At 41.4% G+C, this 26,493-nt stretch overlaps 1 protein-coding gene across 1 annotated transcript in view; it reads right to left on the bottom strand.

Annotated features, from left to right (window-relative positions):
* LOC145342920 (SH2 domain-containing adapter protein F-like) overlaps positions 1-26,493 on the bottom strand; it is a 102,245-nt gene that overhangs the window by 20,532 nt on the left and 55,220 nt on the right. The window contains exons 3-4 of the mRNA XM_080188539.1: positions 11,422-11,625; positions 4,242-4,395 (exon numbers count right to left, since the gene is read on the bottom strand). Coding sequence (XP_080044665.1) covers positions 4,242-4,395; positions 11,422-11,625 — 358 coding nt within the window. The remainder of the gene's footprint in view (positions 1-4,241; positions 4,396-11,421; positions 11,626-26,493) is intronic.

Raw genomic sequence — 26,493 nt, 5'->3', positions numbered from 1 at the left:
GATTAATGAACTAGGATACCCAGATCCCTCTGCAATCTCTCACCATTTAGATAATATGCTACCTTTTCATTTTTCCTAAAATTATCATATGTTCCCACATGATTTTCCTTTTGCAGACCTTCGTTCACTTACCTAACCTACGTTGTTTTGTTGCCTCCTTATGTCCTCTTTACAACATTTTGCTATTATTTTGTGTGTCATCACCAAATTTAGAATCCATATCACTGGTTCCTTCATCCAAATCATTCATATAACTTGTATAGAACTGAGTTCATAACACTGATCCCTAGTTACCACTAGTAGTTACAAACTGCCAACCAGAAAAAAAAACAATCTACTCTCTGGATCCTGCTAGCCAGCTGGTCTTCAATGCAAGCCAAAACTGAACAACGTTTTATTTTCTTCAATAATCTTTGATGAGGGACCTTATCAAATGCCTTCTGAAAATTTAAATACAGTATATCCACAGCCCTTTTACTTCTTCAAAAACTCCAATAAATTTGTTAAACATTATTTTTTTCACAAGACCTTTTCACAAAACTCTGCCAGAATACCTTTGATTTATCCAAATGTCCAGATATAACACCTTTAACAAAATGCTTCTAATATTTTCTTGATGACAGATATTAAACTAATGGCCTATACATTCCTGTTTCCGGTCTCCTCTGCTTTTGAATAAATGAATTACATTAGCTTTTTTCTAGTTTAATGGAACCTTCTCCAAACCTTGTGAACTTTGGAAAATGAAACCAAACGAGAAAACACACACACACACACACACCATTTATTGCATTAGCCACTTCTTTTAAGATTCTTGGATGAAATTCATTAGGACCCAGGGACCTGTCAACCCACAGTTCCCCTTCTCTGGCAATTGTAATTTTCTCGAGCTCCTTCTTTCTCCATTCCAATTCCTGATTTATAGCCATTTTTGGGATGTTACTCGTACCCTCTATAGTAAAAACTGATGCCAAATACAGCTGTCATCTCCTTATTTTCCATTACAACTCCTCAAGCTTATTTTCTATGGGAAATGTAATTCCCATTTGTGCGTTTTTTTAAATGCTACATGCATTTAGTTACAGAGCCTTTAATTTTGTCCTTTTATTGATTTATGTCTAGCTTTATTTGCTGATTTCCTCTTTAGATTTTAACTCTGTCTATTCCAGGTAGTCTGCTATTATTTCTATTATTAATGCCTTTCTGCCTTGTCTTATCTCTAGTCTTTGGTTTACCACATTTATCCACATTCAATTTCTTGCCCCAAAATTTAATTTATGGCCTCTCTACTTCTTTAGTAATGTGGTTTGGAGAAACACTGATCCCAGCATGATTCAGGTTCAGACCATCCTAAATGGTACTTTCCCGAGTACTGGTGCCAGTGCTCCACATTTTGGAACCCATTTCTCCCACATCAGTAATGAAGCCACACATTCATCTCTGTAATTTTATATATCCTATGCTAATTTGCACATTGCTCAGGTAATAATCCAGAGATTTTAATCTTTGAGGTTTTGCTTCTTAATTTGGTACCTAGCTCCTCATGGTCTTTATGTAAAACCTCTTTTCTAGTTCTACCTGTATTGTTGGTACTTATATGGACCATAACAACTGGATGCTCCTCCTTCCACTGCAAGCTTCTCTCTAGCCTGAGCAAATGTCCTGACCCCTGGCATCAGGCAGACAACAGCCACTTGAATTCATGTTATTTGCTACAGAGAATAACATAAACCCTCCTTTTTTTTTTACCAATATAGTCCTTTTTGCTCTCCCTACTTGAATGGTCTTTTGTACCACAATGCCATGGTCACCTTTCTCATCAACTTTGCGGCCCCCACTCTCACCCAAGCAAACTGATAGAACCCAAATTATGGATAATTGCAGACGTTGACATTTCTTAAACTCTGCCCTCTGCACTCCCTGACTCTCACTCATTCAACTCCTACCTCTGTCACTGATCCAAATCAGGAAGCTGTACCCTAACTGGTATGGCTGTTTCCTGGTACAAAGCATCCAAGTACATTTCTTTCTCTGATGTATCAGACTCTGTGGCTCCAACTGAGCCAAGCTCCTTGAGCCACTGCAGACACGTTTGCCCTGCTTGAAACTGGCATTCACAAGCTCCATATGCTGCAGCCTTGACACATTACCTGTCCTTCCATCCTTAATTATTCAAATTAATTAATTATAATGATTCACTTAACTGTGTTTCTTTTTTTTAAATCTTTTATGAACTTTACCATCAGTTTGTGTCCTATTTTAAACCTTAAGAGTGGAACCAATGTTCACCATGTTAGATATTTGCCAAACAGCCAGTCCCTTTCCCTGTAGTAAAATTTTAGAAGAAATTAATGGATTTTGAGCTGACACCCTTGACTTAGAAGTACATGCTAGTCAAATACTTATACAAACAGTGAACCATATACACTCCAAGGACCTATATCAGCAGAACTCTCCAATAAGGCCTTGGTTGTTTAGTGTTAGAAGGGCAGGCATTAAGTTTGTGCAGATTAAGTGCAGCCTTTGGAAAGATGGAGAAAGACAGGTAGTCTCTAGCTAGGAGGAAATAACAAATCTTGCACCAGGTGAAAAGGTCCAACATAAGCCTATAGGTAGATAAGATTGGAATTTAAACAATATCCTGTGCACTGACTAATGATGTATAAATACAGTGGAAATCTGTGACTCAGAGTGCTATTTCAGAGGACTCTGAGATAAGTGCTCTCTTTGCACCTTACAGGGTAAAAAAGGTAGAACAAGCAAAAGGAAATTCCTACCTCCTTTCTCCCTTGCCAAATTCTCATACGCATTCAATTCCTCAGCTGCACTGGCTTGCTTTACCAGAACTACTGAATTCTGAATTTATAATAAACTGAACTGGAGTTAGAGAAACCAGGTTCAACCTGTTAGCTCATTAACTAGTCAGCTCTCTCAGCCAAAAGTCTTTACCTGTCTAAAGCTGGAAGTAAAAAAAAATGAAACTTAGCCTATTTACACAGAACTTTCCCAGTTATTGCTAATTACAGACTAGACGGGATGTTTCAAGAACAGAATCAATACTTCAAACTTTCCCAATCACCAAACTCTCAAGTATGCACTTAGTTCCTTAGTTGCACTTGTCTACCTTATAGCTGAATAACATTAAGATAGGTAACTCGGTTCTCCCGAAAAGGTTTATACAGTCATCGTCAAGTTGGAACACATCAAGCGCCATTATTTTTGTTGGTTTGAACCAAACTGCACTGAAACTCATGCACTCTTCCTTAATTTGCTCAAAACTGATTCATCGTACGTAGATCAAGAGAACAAATAAACTGTGGCAGCACAGGTGATAACACCATTGTATTTTAGAAGAACAAATTGTCTGACTCAGGCAGGCTCTTCCTAGCCTTCCTGCACTCATGTTTTATTAATTACCTAGAACATAACATTGCAGAGATACAGTCACAGGCAGGTCAAAATTGATTTTTGTTACGTTAGAAGTTTTTGCCTCCACGTCTCTATTGAAAAATATTCCTGATTACTAACCAGTTATCCTTATTGCAAAGTGCTCATGAAGACCACTGTGATGTTACTTGCAGCTGAATAATCTGTCAACATTAGGCTAGACCCAGTAACAACGATCTTTTAGGTAGAGTACTGTTGTTACCCAAGTCATCATGTTCCAATATGTTTTTCCAGTTGAGGGAAATGGGGAAGGAGATCAGATCAGGAGGAACAAAATATTGAATTTGAAACAAATTTCTTTATATCGTGAAATCTCAATTTTTTCCTTCTGTTAATTTAACAGCTATTTTATTTTTCCAACCCACCCTCACTCAATTCCTGGCTAAAAACTGCCAGAAGCGAGTCAGCAGTAGCTTTGGTTACTTGCAAAAAATGCAGTATCCAAATTTCACTCAGCGTTCATCCACAATGGTTTCAGGACAAAGATGAAACATTTAAGAAAAAGAATCACAGACCTAACCTAAATGGGTTGCTGAACCTGAAACCAGTCATTTATGTTACTTTGTAATTTTGAAATTATAAATTCAGTAGAAACATTGATGGTATAAATGGAGTCAAACGTCATCCGTACTTCTACACGTACAGGTCATTTCACAAGTACATTTTACTGTGCTACATGCAGATTATTCTCACTTTGCAGATATAGGCAAGTGTAAATTGATTCACTCTTTAAAAGAAAGATTAAAACAGACACTGGGCTGTTTAGAACTTAGAAGTAGAAAGCATTGACTTACACTTGTTTCTCCAGTGGTGTGTTTGGATCTACTCTCTCTCCTATAATCCCACAGAATTCCAGACCGCCATGTTTGATTAGACCTGGGGGCCTCAGTTGCCTGCGTCTGTCACATAAGGGAGAGGATTGTCTTTTCTCAATTCCATTGAGCTGAGCTACAAGGAGACAAAAAGATACAATAACCAGCTTTAAAAAGTTTTCTCCTTCCCACTGAGTCATTCCCAAATAATGAAACATGTCAGGGTCTGGAAAAAGTTATTGGACCCAATCAGGCATTCTTATTTTTGATGCTGGTGTGTTATAGCGCAAACATGCAATCCAAGTTGTTGTTGCAACATGTATTTAAAACTTTCAAACACATCTTGTAGTTTGTAGTTACGGATAGTGATGGTAGAGGCTCCAACCTGCTTTCTGTAACATGGAAAAGTAGGAATCTCTCCTGATCTTGTACACTATTGGTGTGTTGGAAGGATTTACAGATTGACGCAGTCTAGCTGCATTACGAAAACACCTTCCCTGGCCATTAAGTCTAGAAGTTGGACTTGAACCCTGAGCTTTAGACTCAGAGGCACGAACACTACTGACTGCACCAATTAGTAGATTAATTAAATTATTTTCAGCCCTTTTGATGCATTTATGAAACAAGATTGTCCTGGAGTAGCAAATTAAACTTTAAAATGTCAACATTACCAAGAAACCAATGCTGATTCAAAACTAAACCAAAATAAGGGCACAATTCAAATCACTGAAATACAAAATGATGATGAAAATGGCCAATATAGACATTGCCATAACATAGTTATTAGGGATGATGCAGTGGTAGCTCAGTTTTGTATCTACCACCTTTGCAGCCTGCATTGCAACAAAATTTGTAAGTCATAACTAATCCTACTTCTATTCTTTCCTAACATAGTAAGTTTTGATATTCTTAACTATAAATATGAAATACCAAATGATCTTAATTTGGGAAATACGTACATATTCTATGGCTACCCACACCTTACTAAAATAAGAAAAACATCACCACTTAAAGGTAGCCTGGATTATTCAAAGTCAGCCTTCACCTCCTAAGGGAGATGTGCATTCTGGCTAGAGCATATATTGGAGGTGGCTGAGGAAGACATTTCGAACAGAAGGTCCAAGGTTTGTAGATGCACCATTGGAGGGCTTGATGCAGCAAGTGGATAGATATTCTGTCAAAGAGTTGGTGCAAACTCTACAGGCCAAATGGCCTCTTCTGCATTACAGGGCTTCTGTGATTCTATGAGTAAGAGATGTGTTCTATCTACAGGGGGCCAAATAAACTCAATGCAATGGAAGGAGATACAACCAATATATAAAAATAGCATCCCCAAGGATCTTGATGCAGTTTTGCAAGGAGTTTAATGGTCATATTCACGTGATCATGGTCAGTGAATTCATCTCCACATGCCTTGTAACTGAACTCAGTGGTAATGAAGCACAATAACAGTAGATTTCCAAATCATGGAGGTAACTTTCAGGGGAAACTTTCAGTGGTGTTCTATGCAACTGCTGTTCTTGTTCTTCTAGGTATGGAGGACCATAGTTGCTGCCAGACTTTACTGACTATTTCCAGCATTTTGTTTTTATTGTGACTTTTAATGACTGATCAATCACTACCCTTAAACTATTTTGCTCCTCTTCTACATTTAAACTCCTATTTTCCAGGGGTATGAGGCTCACTTACTCCTCTAGTGCAAATCGACCCCTTCATTTTATCAATATTGAAACTAAAATTTGCCATTTATACACCCATTTCTCCACTGTACTGACAGCTTCAATGAAGATGATAGTCGACATTCTCATTGCAGCTATGCAGAATGTCTTTCATATTTTTTAATGACAAGGAAGATAGACTCAATGTGCCACAGCTACAAATTCCTCTGAAGAGCTGTAATGATTTGAATTCATCAGTGATCTGTCAAAGTTCCTTTATTTTGAAACGGTACTTGTTAAAAAAAATGGGAGCTTTTGTACCAATGAATCCCAGCTCTGTTTATTTCAGAGAATTGATTGTGCTTCCAAAATCTCCCTGCTAGCAACTTTCTCACTTCAATTTACTAACTCTGCACGAAGGCAACAACTGTTAAATACAAGAAACTGTTACATTTGCTTGAAAACAATTTTGAACTAAACAAAGTCTTACACAAGGGAAGAAAATAGAAGCAAACTAAAAGGCACAGCCTTGTAGCCTAAATGTCGTAGTATCTGGCCTTTAAGAGAAGAAAAGCTGGTGTTTTACCCTGAAGCAATGTAACCTCATCAATCCACCTGGAAAAACAGAGTGCAATCTTGCCAATCATTCATGCCATACTCCTGCTGCAGCGAGAATGAAGAGTTTGGCGACCAGCCAAATCTCCGTTCACTGCAGCTGGATGGGAAAAATCCCGCCAACTTTAACGGTGGTAACATTCCGGCCACAATTTCCAACCGAGAAGCAGATAGCAGCACAATTAGTAATTGAACTCGACTACAGGATATCTACAGTTACAATCTAAATAGAAACCAATGTTTTTAAAATGAGGTCCTAATTCCCAGTTATTAACTGAAAGAATGTCAAAAGATTTCACACAAAAATTGTTACTGAACAAGAGTTTAACAAAGCAATCCTATTTACCCTTGTTGATAGGGCCGCATAGTGACTAGCACTATTGTCTCAGCACCAGGGTCTAATTCTAGCCTCGGGTTACTCTGTGGAGTTTGCACGTTCTCCTCATGTCTACATGGATTTCCTTGGGGTACTCCAAAGATGTGTGGGTTGGCTTGATTGGTTATGCTAAATTGACCCTTAGTGTCAGGGGATTAGCAGGGTAGATACTTGGGGTTAGAGCCTGGGTGGGATTATTGTCAGTGCAGAGCCAACATTTTAGGGATTCTATTATTGTGCGCATTTATACTTTCCATCCAAACATATTAATAGCATACTTCATGTTCCACTTTTATTTCTACCCAAGGGTGCTCTCTATGCTTTCTTAGATCTTGCAGGTTCTTTCATTTCTCCTGGAACCAAACCAAACCAATCTATGTCAAAGTTCTCAGAAATTTACTTTGTAGTGTTCACATTATTTTCACCTCAGTGTTCACATTATTCTTTGAGATATGAGATTTCTTGGGATGCATCCACTAACAATGGCTATAAGGTCACTAGGTAACCATTCAACACGTCATGATTGTAGATCAAGCTCAAGCATGGATTTCACTGCTCCCTTGTTTAGTGACTCCAAAATCAGAAAACACCCTTGGTTTTCGATAGCCCTCTGAAACTGATCTAAAGCTCCTGGTGGATTCTCTCTCTGCCTGCATCAAAGCTACTTCCAGGCTGTCTTCAACTTTGACTGCTTATTTGTGTGATTGTGTCACAGGTTAAAAACCCAAAATTGCATGATAACCTGCACCTTGCTCCTCCATTCGGAGACCATTCGGCTATCTTGTCTTGGCTAATGGTCATGTGACTCAGTGTCAGGTTTTGATGGCAATGCGACATCTGTTTTGGTGAGATTATCTCAAAAGTCCAATCCCACCAGACCGGTGGGAAGATGGAGTTGTCTTCCCGGTAGCCCAAGGCAGAAAAGCCAGTAAGTGATCTCAGGTAGTTTTACAGGCCTCAGGGAGTGGATTGGCATGGGCTGTGGAAGTGATCTCATGCAAGGTTGGAGGCTGCAGGCTGAAGGTTGCTTGGCAAAACGGGAGTTACAGGTTTTTAACATTAAAATGTTGAGGGCTGAGGTGGGGCAAAATGTCCATGGGTGAACTGACGGATAAACATCACAACAGCAATGAAATCAAAAGATACAAGGGCACAAGTGAGAGTTGGTAATCTTAATTTTCACTTCCTTGGCAGGGAATGTTCCATTCTCGCAAAGGGTGGGTCCAAACTAGTCTGGCAGCAACAGCTCAGTAGCACCATTATCTTGCTATCAGCTACGATAGCACAGGTGAAAAATATCATGAGATAAAACCGGGCTGTTGGGGCGGCTTTGCGGGCACCTTGCACACCAGCTGCATTCAACTGGTGGTGAGGGGGTGGTGCATGGGGAAGCAATTAAGTGGCACTAAATCAGCATCCCGGGTTTAATCCCTTGACCACAGTCTGGCATTTCCCCACAAAGATGAAAAAGTTTAGTGCATTTCAGCAGTCGTATAAGGTTTTGCGTTGTGTTCTGGAAGTTCCTGGAAGACATCTCTTGGGTCAACCTTGACAACTTGCATGGCCAGCGAAGAAAATGATGCTCCTGTACACTCCAAGCATTATAGTCTAATAGTGCTGTCTGAACATGTCTGAACAGAATGCAGCACATTCAAACACCTGGCCAAAGCAATCTCATCCAAGTCGCTCATGACTTGCAGAAGGGGAGGGGCCAGGGGAGCATCTGGGTAGCACATGATAAGACATATCACTCATGCGGCCAGCATTTGGCAACACAGGAACCAGGCCCATTAACCCACAGTTGCTCATGAGTAATTGAAAGCAAGTTCTGATTCCTGTGTGTTCCTCAAAGAGCAGACCACAAGGTAGATGGGGTCTATATTCATTGTTACCTGCATAACTGAAGCAAAACCGTGGAGATCAAGGTTCAGCAATGCCCCCTCTGGATGCAGAAGTTCAGGGGAACAGAAACATCGTGTATAGGTACCTAGCTACGTCAAGTGTGTACCAAAGTCACCTATTTTATCTGCAGATGACTGAGACCAGTCTTGCCAAAAACTCTACATGTCCAGGGATCGGATAACTCACATTTGCCACATTCTGCATGAATTGGCACCATGTGAACTCAGAGGATATCTTTTGCTAATGATTATGAAAGTAACATGTACACTCAACTTCTATGCCGTTGGGGACCTCTGTGGGATATCTCAGGCATCCACACACAAATGCATACATATAGTGCTCAGATGCTATTTTTGCCGAGGCCCACACTAACATCAAATTTAACAGAGATGAAGAATTGCTAGATTTTAACAGCCATTTCCTTTCCTTGGGCTATCTTTCCAACTACTACAACTGGATTCTCACTTACTTTCCAACAATCTGCCCAAGTATGTCCCACTTTATTATAATGGAAACACTTAGGCCTCCAAGTGTTATTTCCACTCTCAGCACTTTCCTTTCTGATCAGATTCCCAATAATCCCTTCTCGTTCTTAAGGATGTTTTCCTTTCTCTTCCCATCTTTTATCCTTCTCAGGTTTAAAAGAATGGCAGAAAAAAGGTTTGTGCTCAATGGACCAGTTCATAATTATTGCTAGTTCTGCTACCGTCTAGTAGTTTTAACTTTTTGTTCCTCAACATGAGTTCCAATAACCAAAGGAAGTGAATCTTTAAGTTCCTTTAAAATAATCATCTCTCCAAGAGCTTTGTGCTTTACCTCTATCTTCAACATTTATAGCGAATAGCCAAAATTACTTTGCTTTACTCTCTCAACGTCAATACAAGTTTGTTCAAGCTGTTTTCTTGTATTTCACAATTTCTGTCTGTACGCCTCATTAACCATGACCACAGTGGGTAGATCTTATCCCCTACAAACCATCCTAGTAGCCTGGGGTGGTCCTCAAAGACCCCAGGGATGTCAGATCTCTGCAGGATGAAGCTATCTTGGGTGGCATGCGCACACGTGCATGATATTTTGAAGGTGGTTTCACATCATCTGAATGTTGAGTGCGTGGGATTCCTTTCGATTAATAAAAGGGTACCCCTTGAACGTACAGGGCCCACAGGGCAATGTGTTTGCTGTCAATAGTCCATTGCACATGGGGCATCCCAACAATGTTGATGAAGCCTGCAACCTGGGCATCCTGTGAAGCCTGGTCCATGTCAAAGTGGGTGTCACTGAACTCAGTGGTTTAAAAGATAAGCACTATGACCTTCGCTACCGAAGGGTGTATGTGTCCATCTCCCCCTGAGATGCTGCATTGTCTCCTCACTGAGAGTCAGAGCCTGCAGTACAGCACATGATGACCAGCAGATTATTAAAGAACATGTGTGTCTTGTATACCCTGGGTCTCCATCTGTGCCGTCCTCTGCTTCCCCCGCCCCCCCATCCTCTGCTGCAGCCTCTAGCCTGCGTTTTCCTTGTTGTGCTATCCTTCCCATCAGCAGCCATAAGTATAAGCTCCACTGGCTTGAACTCAAAATCCATCATGCCACCTCAATGGGCTGCTGACTGTTGCCACATCCTTGCCACGGCACGCATCGAGTGCATAAGGGTGGCTGCAATTGGGAACCCTTGAAGCATAGACATGAGTGCAGCCACCTGGGCTTTTGGTGCACTGACATCTAAGAATGTCTTGTAGTTCAGGCCAATGGTGGAGAAGCACCCTTGTGACTTTCATAGAAGAAACATAGAAACCCTACAATGCAGAAACAGGCCATTTGGCCTATTGAGTCTGCACCGACCACAATCCCACTCTGACCCTCAGTCACTTAGGACTGAGAAAGAGGAGAAAATTTCCTCAAGAGGGCTGTGAACCTTTGGAGTTCTCTATAGAGCACATTTAAAGCAAAAATTGAGAGATTTCTTATTATGAAATAAAGGATATGGAGATATGTGGGAAAAAGGCATCAAAGTGAATGATCAGCCATGATTGTACTGAATGGTGGATACGGCTCATTGGTTTGAATGGACTACTCCTGTTCCTATTCTTGATTCATGTTTCTTGTTGGTGATTATTCACATTCTCATCAGAACACTGGCAAAAAACCCTTGTATATCCACACGCTTACTTAAGTACACAAACTAAAAAACTTGAATTACTCCCCAGCTTAAATTACATGGAAGATGTTTTAATTGATGGTGAAACTCCTGGATGTACATTATAATGGAGAACACAAGAAAAAAAATTTATAAGACAGTTAATTTCTGGTAACACTGATGAGGACAAGATTGAACGCTCCCCAACCTAACCTCAGTCTAAAATATTGGCAAATATGGAGTCAGGCCTCAGGACCATCTGTGGAGAGAATTGATTTGAAATGTTCATCCTGCTTCTCAGACTCTTCTTTAGAGCATAAACCTTCTTGTGCTTCCAAGTTTAAACCATCTGCATAGACGCAATAGTTCCTAACATTGTTTCGTTCACTCCTTGGCTGGAGAAGCAAGGGAGAAAACTTGACCACTTTCCTCTAGTTAATTGGCATATCTTAAATTCAACTAGAAGAGGTACCTGCAAGGGTTGGGACTGTAACTTTATTCCACTCCCATGGTTGGTCGTATTCCTCTGCAGGCCTTGTATCGTCTTGTGGTAACTTGCTTTCACTTACGCAACTAGCATTACTCTCTGTATCTGAGGCTACAGAGTTTCCTTCAGGGTCATAGGGTGTGTCATATAGTTGAATTACTTTCTTCTGGCTGTCTTGCTTGTGAATCTCTGGCAAACAGAAAGGAATCTTATGAGTGCAAAAGAAAAAACAAACATTTCTGCCAAGCATGCTGTTTAAAATCCGTGTGATTTAATGCAAGTTGCTATAAATTGAGACTACAAATAGAGATAAAAGAAATCACATAAACAGAAAATAAATTGCTGTATCTTTTTCCCCCCATTTGAAATTTTTCTCTTGCCGTTTTAACGTTAAAGCCAGTGATGCCTATTGAGGTATACCTGACCCAAATAGCAATTCTTTGAAAGTCTGGAAAGTGTTGATAGTGATGTGGAGTAATTAAGATATTTCAAGATTCAGATTGATACTAAAATGAACATTAATAGCTCTAAAGTAGGCAAATGTAGTTGAGCATTAATAGCTTTAGAAGTAGACAAGAGTGGTTACTAGAGCTCTTTCTCAAAGTAATGGGAAATATAGTCAACATGAAGGTCCACTGTGGGAAACTAACAATCACAACATTTAATAACCTTCAGAAAACCGGTAAGCAAAAGTGTAATAGGAAGCACAGACTCAGAGGATTTGATCACAGCCTTGAGCCATCCTCCCAGTAAGAAACAGGAACATCTGCAATCTGTACGGGCTGCATATTTAGTGAAATGAGATAACCAAAAGATATAAATATGTCACACGGTCTTTGTATCAGACAGATGACCTGACAACCAGGCTGTACCTCCCTTGCATGCTCAAATAAAAACTCTTTTATTACTGAAGCTTACAGACTCAAGTAGTTTCAATCTTTTACCACAACAACAGGCTGTTCGGTCTCATAAGGTATTACGTCCAACCAACAGCATTTCATTGACTTGATTTATTGTCATATGTATTGGGATAGTGAAAAGTATTGTTTCTTGTGTGCTGTACAAACAAAACATATTGCTCATAGAGGAGAAGGAAAGGAGAGGGTGCAGGATGTAATGTTGCAGTTACAGATAGGGTGAAGAGTAAAGATTAGCTTAATGTATGATAGATCCATTCAAAAGTCTGAGGCCAGCAGGGAAAAAGCTGTTTGAGTTGGTTGGTATGTGTTCTAAGCATTGATACAAGTACACTTTCTAACAGAATCAAAAAGTCACATTCCACTGTTATTCATTTTCCTGCTGTACATCCTGAGCACATTGAGGCCAGCTGTAATCCTCTTTTTGTTGTCCTAAATCGGTGCATTGGCTAAATCAGCAGATGGTCTGAACACCACACAGTACATAAATGCAGAAAGGAACAATGTCTTGTTAATGTAGGATGAATTTTATGAAATGTGGGATCTTGCATTCTTGATGACTGTGACACATTTGATTGACTGTGTGCAGATGACATCATAAACTAACTCAACCGAAAGACATAGTGAAGTTAATGGCACACCATCATCAGACAATAATCTACCTTCTGGAGAGCTTCAGTTTGGTCAATATGTTAATTAAATAAGAAAACTGAATTACATAATCATGTTGTCTCAGGTCCACAAGAAAACAAACACAACCAAACAATCCCCCTAAGAAGGCAAACTAAGCAGTCTACATCTATGCCCAACTGTTCCTCTCCATATCTACATGGTACCTGAAGCTTGTAAAATGAGTATATCAATATGAACATAGAAACATACATAGAAAATAGAAGCAAGAGTATGCCATTTGGCCCTTCGAGCCTGCTCCATCATTTATGATGATCTGGCTGATCATTGGATCCATTACCCTGCACGCTAACCCAGCACCCCCCCACCCAACCACCATTTCCCTTCAGTCCCAATAACTATACCTAATTCCTTCTTGAAATTACCCAATGTTTCGGTCTCAACTACTTTCTGTGGTAGTGAATTCCACAGATTCACCACTCTCTGGGTGAAGGAATTTCTCCTCACTTCAGTCCTAAAAGGTTCACCCCTTCTCCTCAAACTGTGACATGCGTTCTGAACTTGCCAGTCAGTTTATTTAGCCTCCTGTAAAAGCTACACTAAGAAAGTGTAAGATTTACAAAATCATTTGGCCAATTCTTCAATTAACACGTCCATGAAATAAGGCTCCGTGCCTCACCTTGTGAAACTATTCTTGATAATGTTTATACTGTGGAAATTTATTGTTAAGTTTTGGTATCTTTCTTGAATACATTTATAATGATTGCATGAAGATAAAGGTTTAATAAAAACTTGAAACAATTAATAAAGCTAATCAGGGATTAAAATATTAATGAGAGATTGAGCTGCAGAATTATGAATAATTATATATACATCAACTTTAATATAATTCCGTTATTACTGAAGGCAGTCTCTATTTTTGAATGCCTCAATTATTTTGAGTGCCCTAATTATTATAATATATCATATAACTCATGGAAGATTGATCCTGATTGCATTTATTAAGAATAAAACGCTGGATGTGTACATTGAGTCCTTGAGGAACCCTTTTTTAGTTCAGTTCCAGAGCTGTCAAATTTCTTTGCCTCCCAGCAGTTAAAGTGCTGTTTGATCCACACAGACAGCATTACAATAGTTCCTTGTGACAGACGTACAACCTCACTCACATCAGAACTAGTATAACAGAACAAAAACGTTAGGTGAACTTTTCCTAGATTCATTTTTAGAATCGCGCATCATTTTCTGCATTTCAGTTTTTATTTCCAATGTCTAGCATCTGAAATATTTTGATTTTTCATAAAAAAACAGTTTGAGAGATTGCTGTTGTTAAATGGATCCATGCTGGATGGTGAAGTGCAAAACAGACAAAACTCCTTTCCCTGAGAGTATGTTTATTCACAGGATGCAGCCTTTCCAGATTTTTGCCACTGAAATACTATCCAAAATTTTCCCAGATGATTCACTTTATATGCTTTTGATTAGCCAGATTATCAAGGGAAAATAAACAACTAAATAAGTGATAACGGCTTAAAGGAGCACTTTGAGATACATATTCTAAAGGTATCTTTTCTAATAAAATTAAAATAGTACGTAACGATCACAGAATGCTTCATGCGTACAAGTGGACATCATGAGCTCTCTTCCTGGGGCACTGAGTAGGAACACAGCCATGGATAATCAATCCAAATGACACCTCAACAGCCCCTACCTGGACCTGTTGATAGCTTAGCCAGGCCCAGGAGCAAACTACCACTTTTTCTTTCGTGGGATGTGGACATCACTAGCAAGGCCAGTATTTGTTGCCCTTGAACTGAGTGGCTTGCTAGGCTATTTCAGAGTCAATCACATTGCTGTGGGCCTGGAGTCACATGTAAGCCAGGCCAGGTAAGGACAGCAAACTTATTTCTCTTACAAGCATTAGTGAATTATGTGGATTACTAGTCACCATTACTGAGACTAGCTTTATAATTCCAGATATGCTAATTGAACTCAAATACCACCAGCTATACATTGGTGGGATTTGAACCCATGTCCCCACACCATTAGCCCAAGTATCTGAATTACGAGTCCAACAACATTACCACTCTCTCCTCTTAGATTCACATTATATTCTTTATTATTTAAACAGACCCAATTAACCAATAACCAAGTTAGATAAAAATGATATCCCCTCAAGTGGGCAATGCAACAAAAGACAAAATCTTAAAAGAAACTTAACAACTTAAAATGTAACTGTGGGGCCAGTGATGCACTCAGACTCACTGGTCACAGAAGGCCTCAACTGTACTGGTGGAGACTATGTGCTCCCTCTCCAGGGACACTTGGGTGCGAATGTGGCAGCAGAAAATCAGGCTGGATGACCCCTCTATTGCCAACTGCTTGGACCTGTTGATTGCCAGCTTGGCAAGGCCCAGGATCAGGCTTTTGACTTACTTTATGTACAAATAAGTGGGCAAATTAACAAATTAGCAGTTTAAATTAGTGATATGATAACTGAAACATCAACGTGAAAGGAAACTTAACTAGTGAAACCAGAATGTGATTCCCGAGGTCAAAATGCACTCTTGCCTCCATGGTGCCCACCGGTCATGGAATGTCTCAAGCTGGAAAAGTCAAGCAGACACTGCATGCTTTCCCTCTGTAAAGACACCTGGCTGCGAACATAGCTGTGAAAAATAGTAGGTTAGCACTGCTGCCTCAGTGCCAGGGACCTGGGTTCAATATTGGCCTTGGGTGACTGTGTGGGTTTGTACGTTCTCCCCGTGTCTGGTTGGGTCTCCTCCTAATGCTCCGTTCCCTCCCACACTCCAAACATGCAGGTTAGGTGGATTGGCTATGCTAAATTTCTCCTTAGTATCCCAAAATGTCTAGGATAGATGGATTAGCCATAATAAATGTGTGCCGTTACAGGGATTTGTCCAGTTTCTTGTGTACAAGACACAACTGGGCAATTTTCCACATTCCCAGGCGAATGCCAGTGCTGTAGCTGTACTGGAATAGCTTGGCTAGGGGAATGGCAAGTTCGGGAGAGCAAATCATAAGAACATAAGAAATAGGAGCAGGAGTAGGCCATCTGGCCCTTCGAGCCTGCCCCGCCATTCAATAAGATCATGGCTGATCTGTCGTGGCTCAGTTCCACTTTCCCACCCTCTCCCCATAACCCTTAATCCCCTCTCTTATCAAGAACCCATCAACCCGCTTCTTAAAAATATTTAGTGAGGCAGCCTCCACCACTTCAACGGGCAGAGAATTCCAGAGATTCACCACCCTTTGAGTGAAGAAGTTCCTCCTCAACTCCGTTCTAAACCGCCTCCCCTTTATCTTGAGGCTGTGCCCCCTAGTCCTACTGTCTTTTTTGAACATAGAACATAGAACATAGAACATAGAACATTACAGCGCAGAACAGGCCCTTCGGCCCACGATGTTGCGCCGACCAGTTACAAAAACAATGACCCACTAGCCTATACCAATCCCTTTTCGTCCATAAACCTATCCAGAGATCTCTTAAACGCCCCCAAACTAGACGCATCTACAACTGCAGCAGGCAGGGCATTCCAATCCCTCACCACCCGCTGGGTAAAGAACCTACCCCTGACATCCGTCCTGTAGCTACCCCCCCTTAATTTAAAGTCATGCCCCCTCGTGCTAGCTTTCTCCATCCGAGGAAAAAGGCTATCACTATCCACCCTATCTAAACCTCTAATCATCTTATATGTTTCAATAAGATCCCCTCTTAGCCGCCTTCTTCCCAACGAAAACAACCCTAGATCCCTCAGTCTCTCCTCATAGGACCTCCCCACCATACCAGGCAACATCCTAGTAAACCTCCTCTGCACCCTCTCCAACGCCTCCACATCCTTCTTGTAATGCGGGGACCAGAACTGCACACAGTACTCCAAGTGCGGCCGCACTAGAGTAGTGTACAGTTGCAACATTACACTGCGACTCCTAAATTCAATCCCCCTACCAATAAACGCCAAGACACCGTACGCCTTCTTGACAACCTTATCTACTTGATTCCCAACTTTCAGGGATCTATGTACACACACACCTAGATCCCTCTGTTCATCCACACTATTCAAAGTCCTCCCGTTAGCCCTATACTCGACACATCTGTTGCTCCTACCAAAGTGAATTACCTCACACTTCTCCGCATTAAATTCCATCCGCCACCTCTCGGCCCAGCTCTGCAACCTATCTAAGTCTCCCTGCAGACTATGACACCCTTCCTCACAATCTACCACACCTCCAACTTTGGTGTCATCAGCAAATTTACTAATCCACCCAACTATACCCTCATCCAGATCATTAATAAAAATTACAAACAACAGTGGCCCCAAAACAGATCCCTGAGGCACACCACTCGTAACTGCACTCCATGATGAATATTTACCATCCACCACCACCCTCTGTCTCCTATCTGATAGCCAATTCCTGATCCAACTTCCTAGATTACCCACAATCCCATACATCTGCATTTTCTGCAGAAGCCTACCATGGTGAACCTTATCGAACGCCTTACTAAAATCCATGTATACCACGTCAACTGCCTTACCCCCATCCACCTCTTTGGTCACCTTCTCAAAAAACTCAATAAGGTTAGTAAGGCACGACCTACCTGCTACAAAACCATGCTGACTATTTCTAATCAATTCATTACACTCCAAATAACTATAAATCCTATCCCTAATAATTTTTGAGCGGGAAGAGTCTCTCCACCTCTATCCTATCCATCCCATTCATCATCTTATACGTCTCAATGAGATCTCCCCTCATTCTTCTAAACTCTAACGAGTACAAGCCCAGTTTATTCAGCCTCTCCTCATAGCTCAATCCCCTCAACTCCGGTATCAGCCTAGTAAACCTCCTCTGCACTCCCTCCAGGGCTAAAATATCCTTGCGCAGGTGCGGCGCCCAAAACTGCACACAGTACTCCAGCTGCGGCCTCACCAATGCCCTATACAGCTGCAGCAAGACCTCCCTACTTTTATATTCAATCCCCCTCACTATGAAGGCCAGCATCCCATTCGCCTTCCTGACCACCTGCTGCACCTGCAAGCTGGGTTTTTGCGACTCATGCACAAGGACCCCGAGGTCCCTCTGCACCGTCGCCTGCTGCAGTTTTTCGCCACGTAAGTAATAGTCCTTCCTACCATTCTTCCTACCAAAGTGGACCACCTCACACTTGCCAACATTAAATTCCATTTGCCATTTCCTGGCCCATTCGCCCAGCCTATCTAGATCCTTCTGCAGACTCTCCACACCCTCCGCACAATTTGCCTTTCCCCCAATCTTGGTGTCATCAGCAAATTTCGACACCCTGCACTCGGTTCCCTCCTCCAGATCATCTATATAAATGGTAAATAGCTGAGGCCCCAGCACCGACCCCTGGGGCACCCCACTAGTCACCAACCGCCAATCCGAATAGCACCCATTGACCCCCACTCTCTGCCTCCTATTTGACAACCAATCCTCTATCCACGCTAACACCCTACCCCCAACTCCATGTCCCCTGACCTTCTGCAATAACCTCTTGTGAGGTACCTTGTCAAACGCCTTCTGAAAATCCAGAAAGACCACATCCACCGGCTCTCCTCTATCCACCGCCCTAGACACATCCTCATAGAACTCCAGTAAATTTGTCAGACACGACTTCCCTTTAATGAAACCGTGTTGCGTCCGCCCTATCAAGCAATTCCCTTCAGGATGCCTCGCAATTTCCTCCTTAATGACGGATTCTAACATTTTACGTACCACAGACGTTAAACTAACCGGCCTATAATTCCCCGCCTTTTGCCTGGCACCCTTCTTAAACAACGGCGTAACATTAGCCGTTTTCCAATCTTCCGGCACTTCCCCGGAATCCAGCGACGTCTGGAAAATAACCACCAAGGCATCCATTATAATCTCCGCCATTTCTTTCAGAACCCTCGGATGCATTCCATCTGGTCCTGGGGACTTGTCCACAATCAGCCCCTCCAGTCTGTCGAGCACCACCTCTCTAGTAACAGTAATGTCATTAAGACCCTCCATTCCTACCACCTTTCCATCGCTAACACCTGGCAAATTATTCACGTCCTCCTCCGTGAAGACAGAAACAAAAAAGTTATTCAAGACCTTAGCCATATCCCCATCCCCTACCACTAGCTCCCCATTCTCATCCTCTAAAGGACCAACGTTCACCCTAGCCAGCCTCTTCCTTTTTATATATTTATAAAAACTCTTGTTTTATTTATAAAAACTCTATAAAAATCTTCAGTACTATTGCCAGAATTTTGTTAGGGCCAACAGCTTTGCAGTATCCACTGCCTTCAAATGTTTCTTGAAATCACGTGGCATGAATCGAATTCGAAGAAGATTGACATCTGTAATACCAGGGACCACCAAAGTAGGCTGACATGGATTATCCACTAGGCACTTCTGGTTGAATATTGTTGCAAATGCTTCAGCCTGATCTTATGCACTGGCTCCTTCATTATTGAAGGATGGGGATATTTATGTAGCCTCCTCCTCCAGTGTCCATCATTCACAGCTAAGATCTGATCCGTTGGTTGTGGAATTGATTAGCACTGTCAATTATTTGTTGCTTACCATGTTTGGCACCCAAGTAATTCTATTTTGCAGCTTCACCAGGTTGACACTTCATTTTTGGGAATGCTCCTGTACTCTTCACTGGACCAGGTTTGATCCTCTGCCTTGGTGGTAATAGTAGACTGGGGGAATACGCCAAACCATGAGGTTTCTGTTTGTGGTCGAGTATAACTCTGCTGCTACTGATGGCCTACATGGTTGCGTTGCCAGATTTGTTTGAAATGTATTTGATTTGATACAAGCCCACTTAGCATGGTGATAATGCCTTACAACATGGGAGGACATCCTTAACGTGAAGGCTGGACTTTGTCTCAATAAGGACTGTTTGGTGATCGCTCCTTGTGATGCTATCATATTCAGATACATTTACGGCAGGTAGGTGAGGATGTGGTCACGTATGTTTTTCCCTTCTGTCGTGAACAGTCTAACTGCTATGTCCTTTAGGACCTGGTCTGAGCGGTCTATGTTGGCAATACCGTGCCACACTTAGTAATGAGCACTGACGTTCAACATTGAGTAGTACTGATTCATTAGTGAAGGGAGAGAGGGAATGGTATGTAGTAATCAGCAGGAAGTTTCCCTTACTCAGGTTTGACCTGGTGCCATGAGATTTGAGGAGTCCAGAGTTGATGTCATATGTACGTCCATGTAATCCGAAGGTAATATGAACAGTTGCTAGTGAGCAAGAGAAAAAAACTTCACTCCCCATTAAGTATTGCAGATTTAAAATGTATTTTTAAATGTCTTGTAAATTTTGGTCAAGAAGCAGCATATCCCAAAGCATAAACGGGAAATAAGCAGGATTAGACAGGCCACATTCTTGGAAAACAATAAGGTATAGAACATATCCATTATTGTCAGTAGGTGACCCTGCAGCTGCAATCTAACAAAATTTTAAAAAGAAGAGATATTTAGCTTATAGTTGCAGTGAATATAAGTATTCAGCCTTTACTGATAAGAGGTAGCTAGCAGACAGAGGGACTCCCTCTCTGTTCCCATGGTTTTCAGGTGGTGAGGGCGATCCTTGAACCTACAGGATTTGCTTAGGTAAGTTTGCTAGGTCATGTGGGGACGGGTTGGGGGGGCTTGTGTATCCGGCTGACCAATGAATTCCTAATTCTTCTAGAAGGCAGAATGCTATTGGACAAGTAGCGTGTACTAACGTAATTAGGTCATCCAGTTCGGATGACAGGTTGGGTGGGAGAAACGAATCTTCGAAAAAGTATATCTGTTTTACATGTGTACTGTAACTTGAGAAAAGTTGGAATTTACCAACCGTCTCTCTCCCAAAGCATATTGGCTAATAAAGAATGTCTGTAACCACATACTGACTTTTGAGTGTGGACACCTAAAAACTTGAAGCTCTCAACCCTTTCTACTTTACCCCCATTGATGTAGACAGGGGCGTGTCTTCCACTACACTTCCTGAAGTCAGTGATTATCTCCTTTGTTTTGTTGACAAAGAAGGATCTCTTTCTTGGATTCTGTTTGGTCATCGTCGACCCACTACGCTGGTATCATCAGCGAACTTAAATCAAATTGGAGGGGAATTTGGCCACACAATCATAGGTTTATAGAGAGTACAGTAAAGGGATGTAGACACAGCCTTGTGTGGCACTGGCACTGAGGATGATCATGGAGGTGATATTGTTGCCTATGTGGTCTATGGTTTAGGAAGTTCAGGATCCAGTTGCAGAGGGATGAACCAAGCCTCAGGCCAAGGGGTTTGGAAATGAATTTCATGGGAATAATGGTGTTGAAGGCTGAGCTATAGTCAATAAATAGAAGTCTGACGTAGGTATCTTTGTTAGTTATCGAGGTACTCCAGGGTTCAGTGCAATTTCAGGGAGATAGCATCTGCTATGGACCTTTTGCAATGGTAGGTGAACTATAGTGGATTCAATCAATCTGGGAGACTAGAATTGATTTGTGCCATGACTAACCTTTCGAAGCACTTCATAATGATAGATGTCAGAGCCACCAGACAATAGTCATTAAGGCACATTGCCTGGATTTTCTTTCGTACTGGATGATTGTCGTCTTTTTGAAGCAGGTAGGGACCTCAGATTAGTGTAAAGGGTTGAATATGTCTGTGTATAGCCCCACCAGCTGTTCTGCGAAGGATCTGAGTACTCGTCCAGGTACCACATCGGGCCAGTCACTTACGACGGGTTGACCTTTGAGAAGGATGCTCTGACATCTGCAGTGATGACCTTTGATACAGGTTCGTACGAGGGTTCTAGGTGGAGGGCGTGTTCTCACTGACCTCTTGCTCAAGGGCATCGAATGTATTGAGCTCCTTGGGGAGGGGTGCATTGATGCCAGTGATTTTACATACCTTCATCCTGTAACCTGTTATGTCTTGCAGATCTTGCCATAGTCAGCAGGAGTCCATGTGGCTAGCCTGGGGTTCTAGCTTGGTCCGGTACTGTCTTTTGGCATCTTTGATGGATGTCCTTAGATCATACCTGGCTTTCTTGTATAGGTCAGGGTCTCCTGACTCGAATGCCTCAGGCCTGGATGCCTCAGACTTAGATTTCAGTAAGCATTAGATATCCTTATTCACCCATGGTTTTCTGTTGGGAAGCACAGATCTGCTTCTTTGGCACACAGTCTTCTACACACATACTAATGAGGTCAGTTACTGTAATAGCACATTTGTTCAGGTTGGCCACAGAGTTTTTAAAATACTGACTCTTAGCAGTCCCATAGGCAATCATTCGATTCCTCAGACCAACATTGCGTGACTTGCTTTAACGGATTGTCAAAGCTTCTTTTAGAGCTTGTTCCTCATATTGATTAGTTACAGTTTGACAATCACTGTTCTGACCTCCATCCATTTGACCCAACAGCACTCAAAAAGATTAGGCAACTATGTTTGTGCAATCTTTGTTGATTTCTCTTCAGCTTTTACAAAGTTTATTGAAAGCCCTTGATGTTCTACTCTTCGACTTTGGTGAATGATTACATTCCCAACAGAATCTAACGGGTGTTAGTTTCTGGGATTTACTTAGAACCCATAACAACAAATACTGGATCCCCTCAGGGCTATGTACTTTCACTTTTCATCTTTGGTACAAATAATTGTTGGATCAAATATACTGATGATATTCACATCTCATCAGGTATAACAAGTGAATGAAAGGATTCAGTTGAGCGGCTCATAAAATGGTGTAATAACAATTCTCTTGAACTGAAGGAAAACAAGATGAAAGGGCTAGCTATAAATTCGAGGAAAAATCCTTATTGTTCCTATGAAATTTTATTCCTCAGCTGGAATATTGTGTACAGTTTTGGGTATCACATTATAGGAAGATGTGAATGTACTGGAGAGGGTGAAGAGGTTTACTGGAATATTTCCAAGGATGAGAAACTTCAGTTATGGTGACTGTTCTTCTTGGATGGCTAAGAGGAGATTCGATAGAGATGTTCAAAATTATGAGTAGGCTGGACAGAGTAGATAGGGAGAAATTGTTCCCGCCCGTAAAAAAGGATCAAGAACCAGAGTGCATAGTTTTGAAGCGATTTATGAAAGAAGCAATGGCAACGTGAACAAAAAACTTCTTCACACAAGTGGTTCAGGTCTGGCATGCACTGCCTCCAAGTGTGGAGGAGGCAAGTTTAATCAAGGCTTTCAAGAGGGAATAAGATGATTACTTGGATCAAAACAATGTGCAGGAGTATAGGGAAAAGGCAGAGGAATGCCACTAAATCACAATGCTCATTTACAGAGCCAGTACAGACATGATGGGCCCAATTGCACCCTTCTGCATCACAATAATTCTGTGATTCTGTCATAATATAGCTACTGCCTATTTTAATACCCACAAGAATCTAGATTTCAGAATAGGTGATCGGTTGAATTGGAGGACACGTGTATGGGTGTAGTGGCCAAGAGACATACAATCAGCTGATCGGTGAGTAAGCCCTAGTGAGTATTTTCAAAGTAACTCATTGCTTAATATTGAGGTAGGGACTAAAAAAAGTATATATTAGCATGTACAATTATAAAAGTAGTACTAGTGTTTGGTAAGAAACAAAGTTCCTAACTATCGTAAATAAAGCCCTCAGCTAACATTTTTTTTTAAAAACGGTAACCGAGAGGGATAGCAGGACAGGAGACCTCAGACTTGTGATATGTTCTTCCTGCATGGGAAATGAGGGATGCTTGAGGGTGGTGTGTGCAGAGGCGTGTCCAAATGCAACTTCTAGCTAACTGGATTTCAGAGCTGGAGTTGTGGTTGGACTCACTGGAGCATGTGCAACGCTGAACAAGTCATGGATAGCATGTTTAGCAAGTTGGTCACACCATAGGTGAGGATTGCACAGGCTGAAAGGGAATGGGTGACTATCAGGAACAGTAAAAGACTCAGGAAGATAGTGCAGGAGTCCCATGTGCTCATCCCCTTCTCAAACAGATATATCGCTTTGGATACTGTTGGGGGTGGCATGTGGGTGGCATTGCTGCTCAGAGGGGCAGGAGGAAAATGAATGACAGGGCTATAGTGACTGGGCAACCGTTAGGGGCACAGACAGACATTTCTGTGACTGCAAGTATGAATCAAGGGTGGGATGTTGCCTCCCTGGCGCTAGGGTTCCAGGATGTCACGGAGTGGCTGCAGGGCTTCCAGATTCAGATCAGAGAAATGGAGGTAGAGTATTAGCTCGTGTTGAAGATTTAGCGATAGACTTGGAATTACAGGAAAAGGAAAGTTTAAAAGTGCTCAGCAAGCAAAATTGACAGTGTTAAACTATTTATACTTCAATGCAAAGAGCATTACAAACAAAAAAGAGGAGTTAAGCGCACAGGTAGGATCACGGCAGCACGATTTTATTGCTATAATGGAAATTTGGCTAGAGGGGGGCAAAATTGGCATCTCAACATACCTGATTATGGAGTCATCAGACTTGATAGACTGGGAGATAAAAATGGAGGGACAGCTGCACTAACAGTTAAAGAATCAATTCCGGTTGTGAGATGGGATGATGTACTGAACGGGCCAAACAAGACCTTATGGGCTGAGTTTAGAAATGAAAAAAGGATGATCACACTATTGGGAGTTTATTGCAGACCCTCAAATAGTGAAAGGGAGATAGTGGAATAAACATGTAGGCAAATCTCTGCCTGTAAGAACAAGGGTCACTAATACTAGAAGATTTAACTATCCCAATAACAATAGGGATTCAAACAATATAAGGGGCACAGAGAGAATGGTTCATACATATGTTCAGGAAAACTTTTTCAACTAATTAGTGACAAATGCAAAGACAGGAGATGCAATTTTAGACCTAGCCTTGGGGGATGAAGAAGGACAGAGGTGAAGTGATAGCTGGTGACCATATTAGGGTAGTGTTCACCATTCAGCTAGATTTGGCATTGCCATGGAAAAGGACAGAGAGAAAGCAGGAACAAAAGTTTTGAACTGAGGGAAGGCAAATTTGCATGAATGAGAAGAGACTTGGCTGAGGTGGGCCGGACAGCAGTGCTAGAGAATAGATCAGTGGGAAACACTAAAAAGCTGGATCCTAAATGTACAAAGTAGTCATGTTCTCTCCAAAAATAAGAGTGGGACTGTCAAATCTAGACCCCCCAGTTGTCCAGAAGAATACAGGGGAAGATCAAACAGGAAAAGAAAGTGTATGATTGACACAAAGAGCTAAGCACTGCAGATAGCCTATATGAATATAGAAAGTGCAGGGTGAAATAAAAAAGTAGTAAGGAAATCAAAGACAGGGTTCTTTGATTAAAAAAAAAATCAGCAAGTTAACGAAAACCCAAAGATGTTTTTACCAATACATTAATAGTAAAAGCTAGTTAAAGAAAAAGTGGGACCCAGAGATGAAGGGAACTGGTGTGTAAATGCAGAGGCTATGGGAAGGGCCTTAAATGAATATTTTGTCTCTATGTTTACAAAGGAAAGGGATGATGCAGATTTACTAGGCCAGAGATATTGGACCAGATAATCATAGAGAGGAAGTATTCAAAAGGGTTGGAATCCTTGAAAGTTTGTTAAAACACCAGGGCCAAATGGACTGTTTGAGGTTACTGAAGGAGATCAGGGAAGAGATTGCAGATATCTGAGAATGATTTTCCAATCTTTAGAGGGGTACCAGAGACTGGAGAAATGCAAATTGTTTAAATTTCAATTGCTTAAAAAGGGATGTGAAGGAAAGGCCAAACAATTATATGCCAGTTAGCCTTACATCGGTGGTGGGCAAATTAGTAGAATGAATCCCGAGTGATACTATTCATAGTCATGTAGAAAGGCACGGATTTATCAGGCATAGTCAGCATAAATTTGTTAAAGGAAGGTCTGGCCTCACAAACCTGATTGAATTATTTCAGGAAGTGACAGGAAAGGTTGATGAAGGTGGTACAATGGATGCCCTTGCAAATGGAAAGTTGTTTCAAGTGGGGTTGCCTTGCTGTTGTGCTACGTATTAATGATTTGGACATGAACATATGAACATTTGCAGTCGACACAAAGATTGGCTGAGTAGTGGATAGCTACAATCTACAAAACAGCATTGATGGGTTGGTCGAGTGGGTGGTAAAGTGGCAGACGGATTTTGAACAGTGATGGTAATGCATTTAGGGAGGTCAAATAGTTTTAGGGAATACATAAAGAAGGGTAGATGAAATGAGAAGTCTTGGTGTACAAGTATACAGGTCCCTAAAGGCAGCAGTTCAAGTGGACAAGGTTGCAACGAAGACATATACAATGCTCTCCTTCACTGGCAAAAATATAGAATACAAAAACAAAGGAAAGAAATAATGTTCAAATTGTACAAAACACTGGTGAGGCCACAACGGGAGTATTATGCATGGGTCAGGTCACCATATTACAGGAAGGACTAAGTGTTCTGGAGAGTGTGCAGAGGAGGTTTAGAAAAATGTTCCCAGAGCTGGAAAAGTGTA

Source organism: Carcharhinus amblyrhynchos, chromosome 5 (genome assembly GCF_965287045.1).
Source record: "Carcharhinus amblyrhynchos chromosome 5, sCarAmb.v2.hapA, whole genome shotgun sequence".
Taxonomy (NCBI): Eukaryota; Metazoa; Chordata; class Chondrichthyes; order Carcharhiniformes; family Carcharhinidae; genus Carcharhinus; species Carcharhinus amblyrhynchos.
Note: the sequence above shows the minus strand (reverse complement) of the source record. Positions and strands in the feature narration are given on the sequence as shown.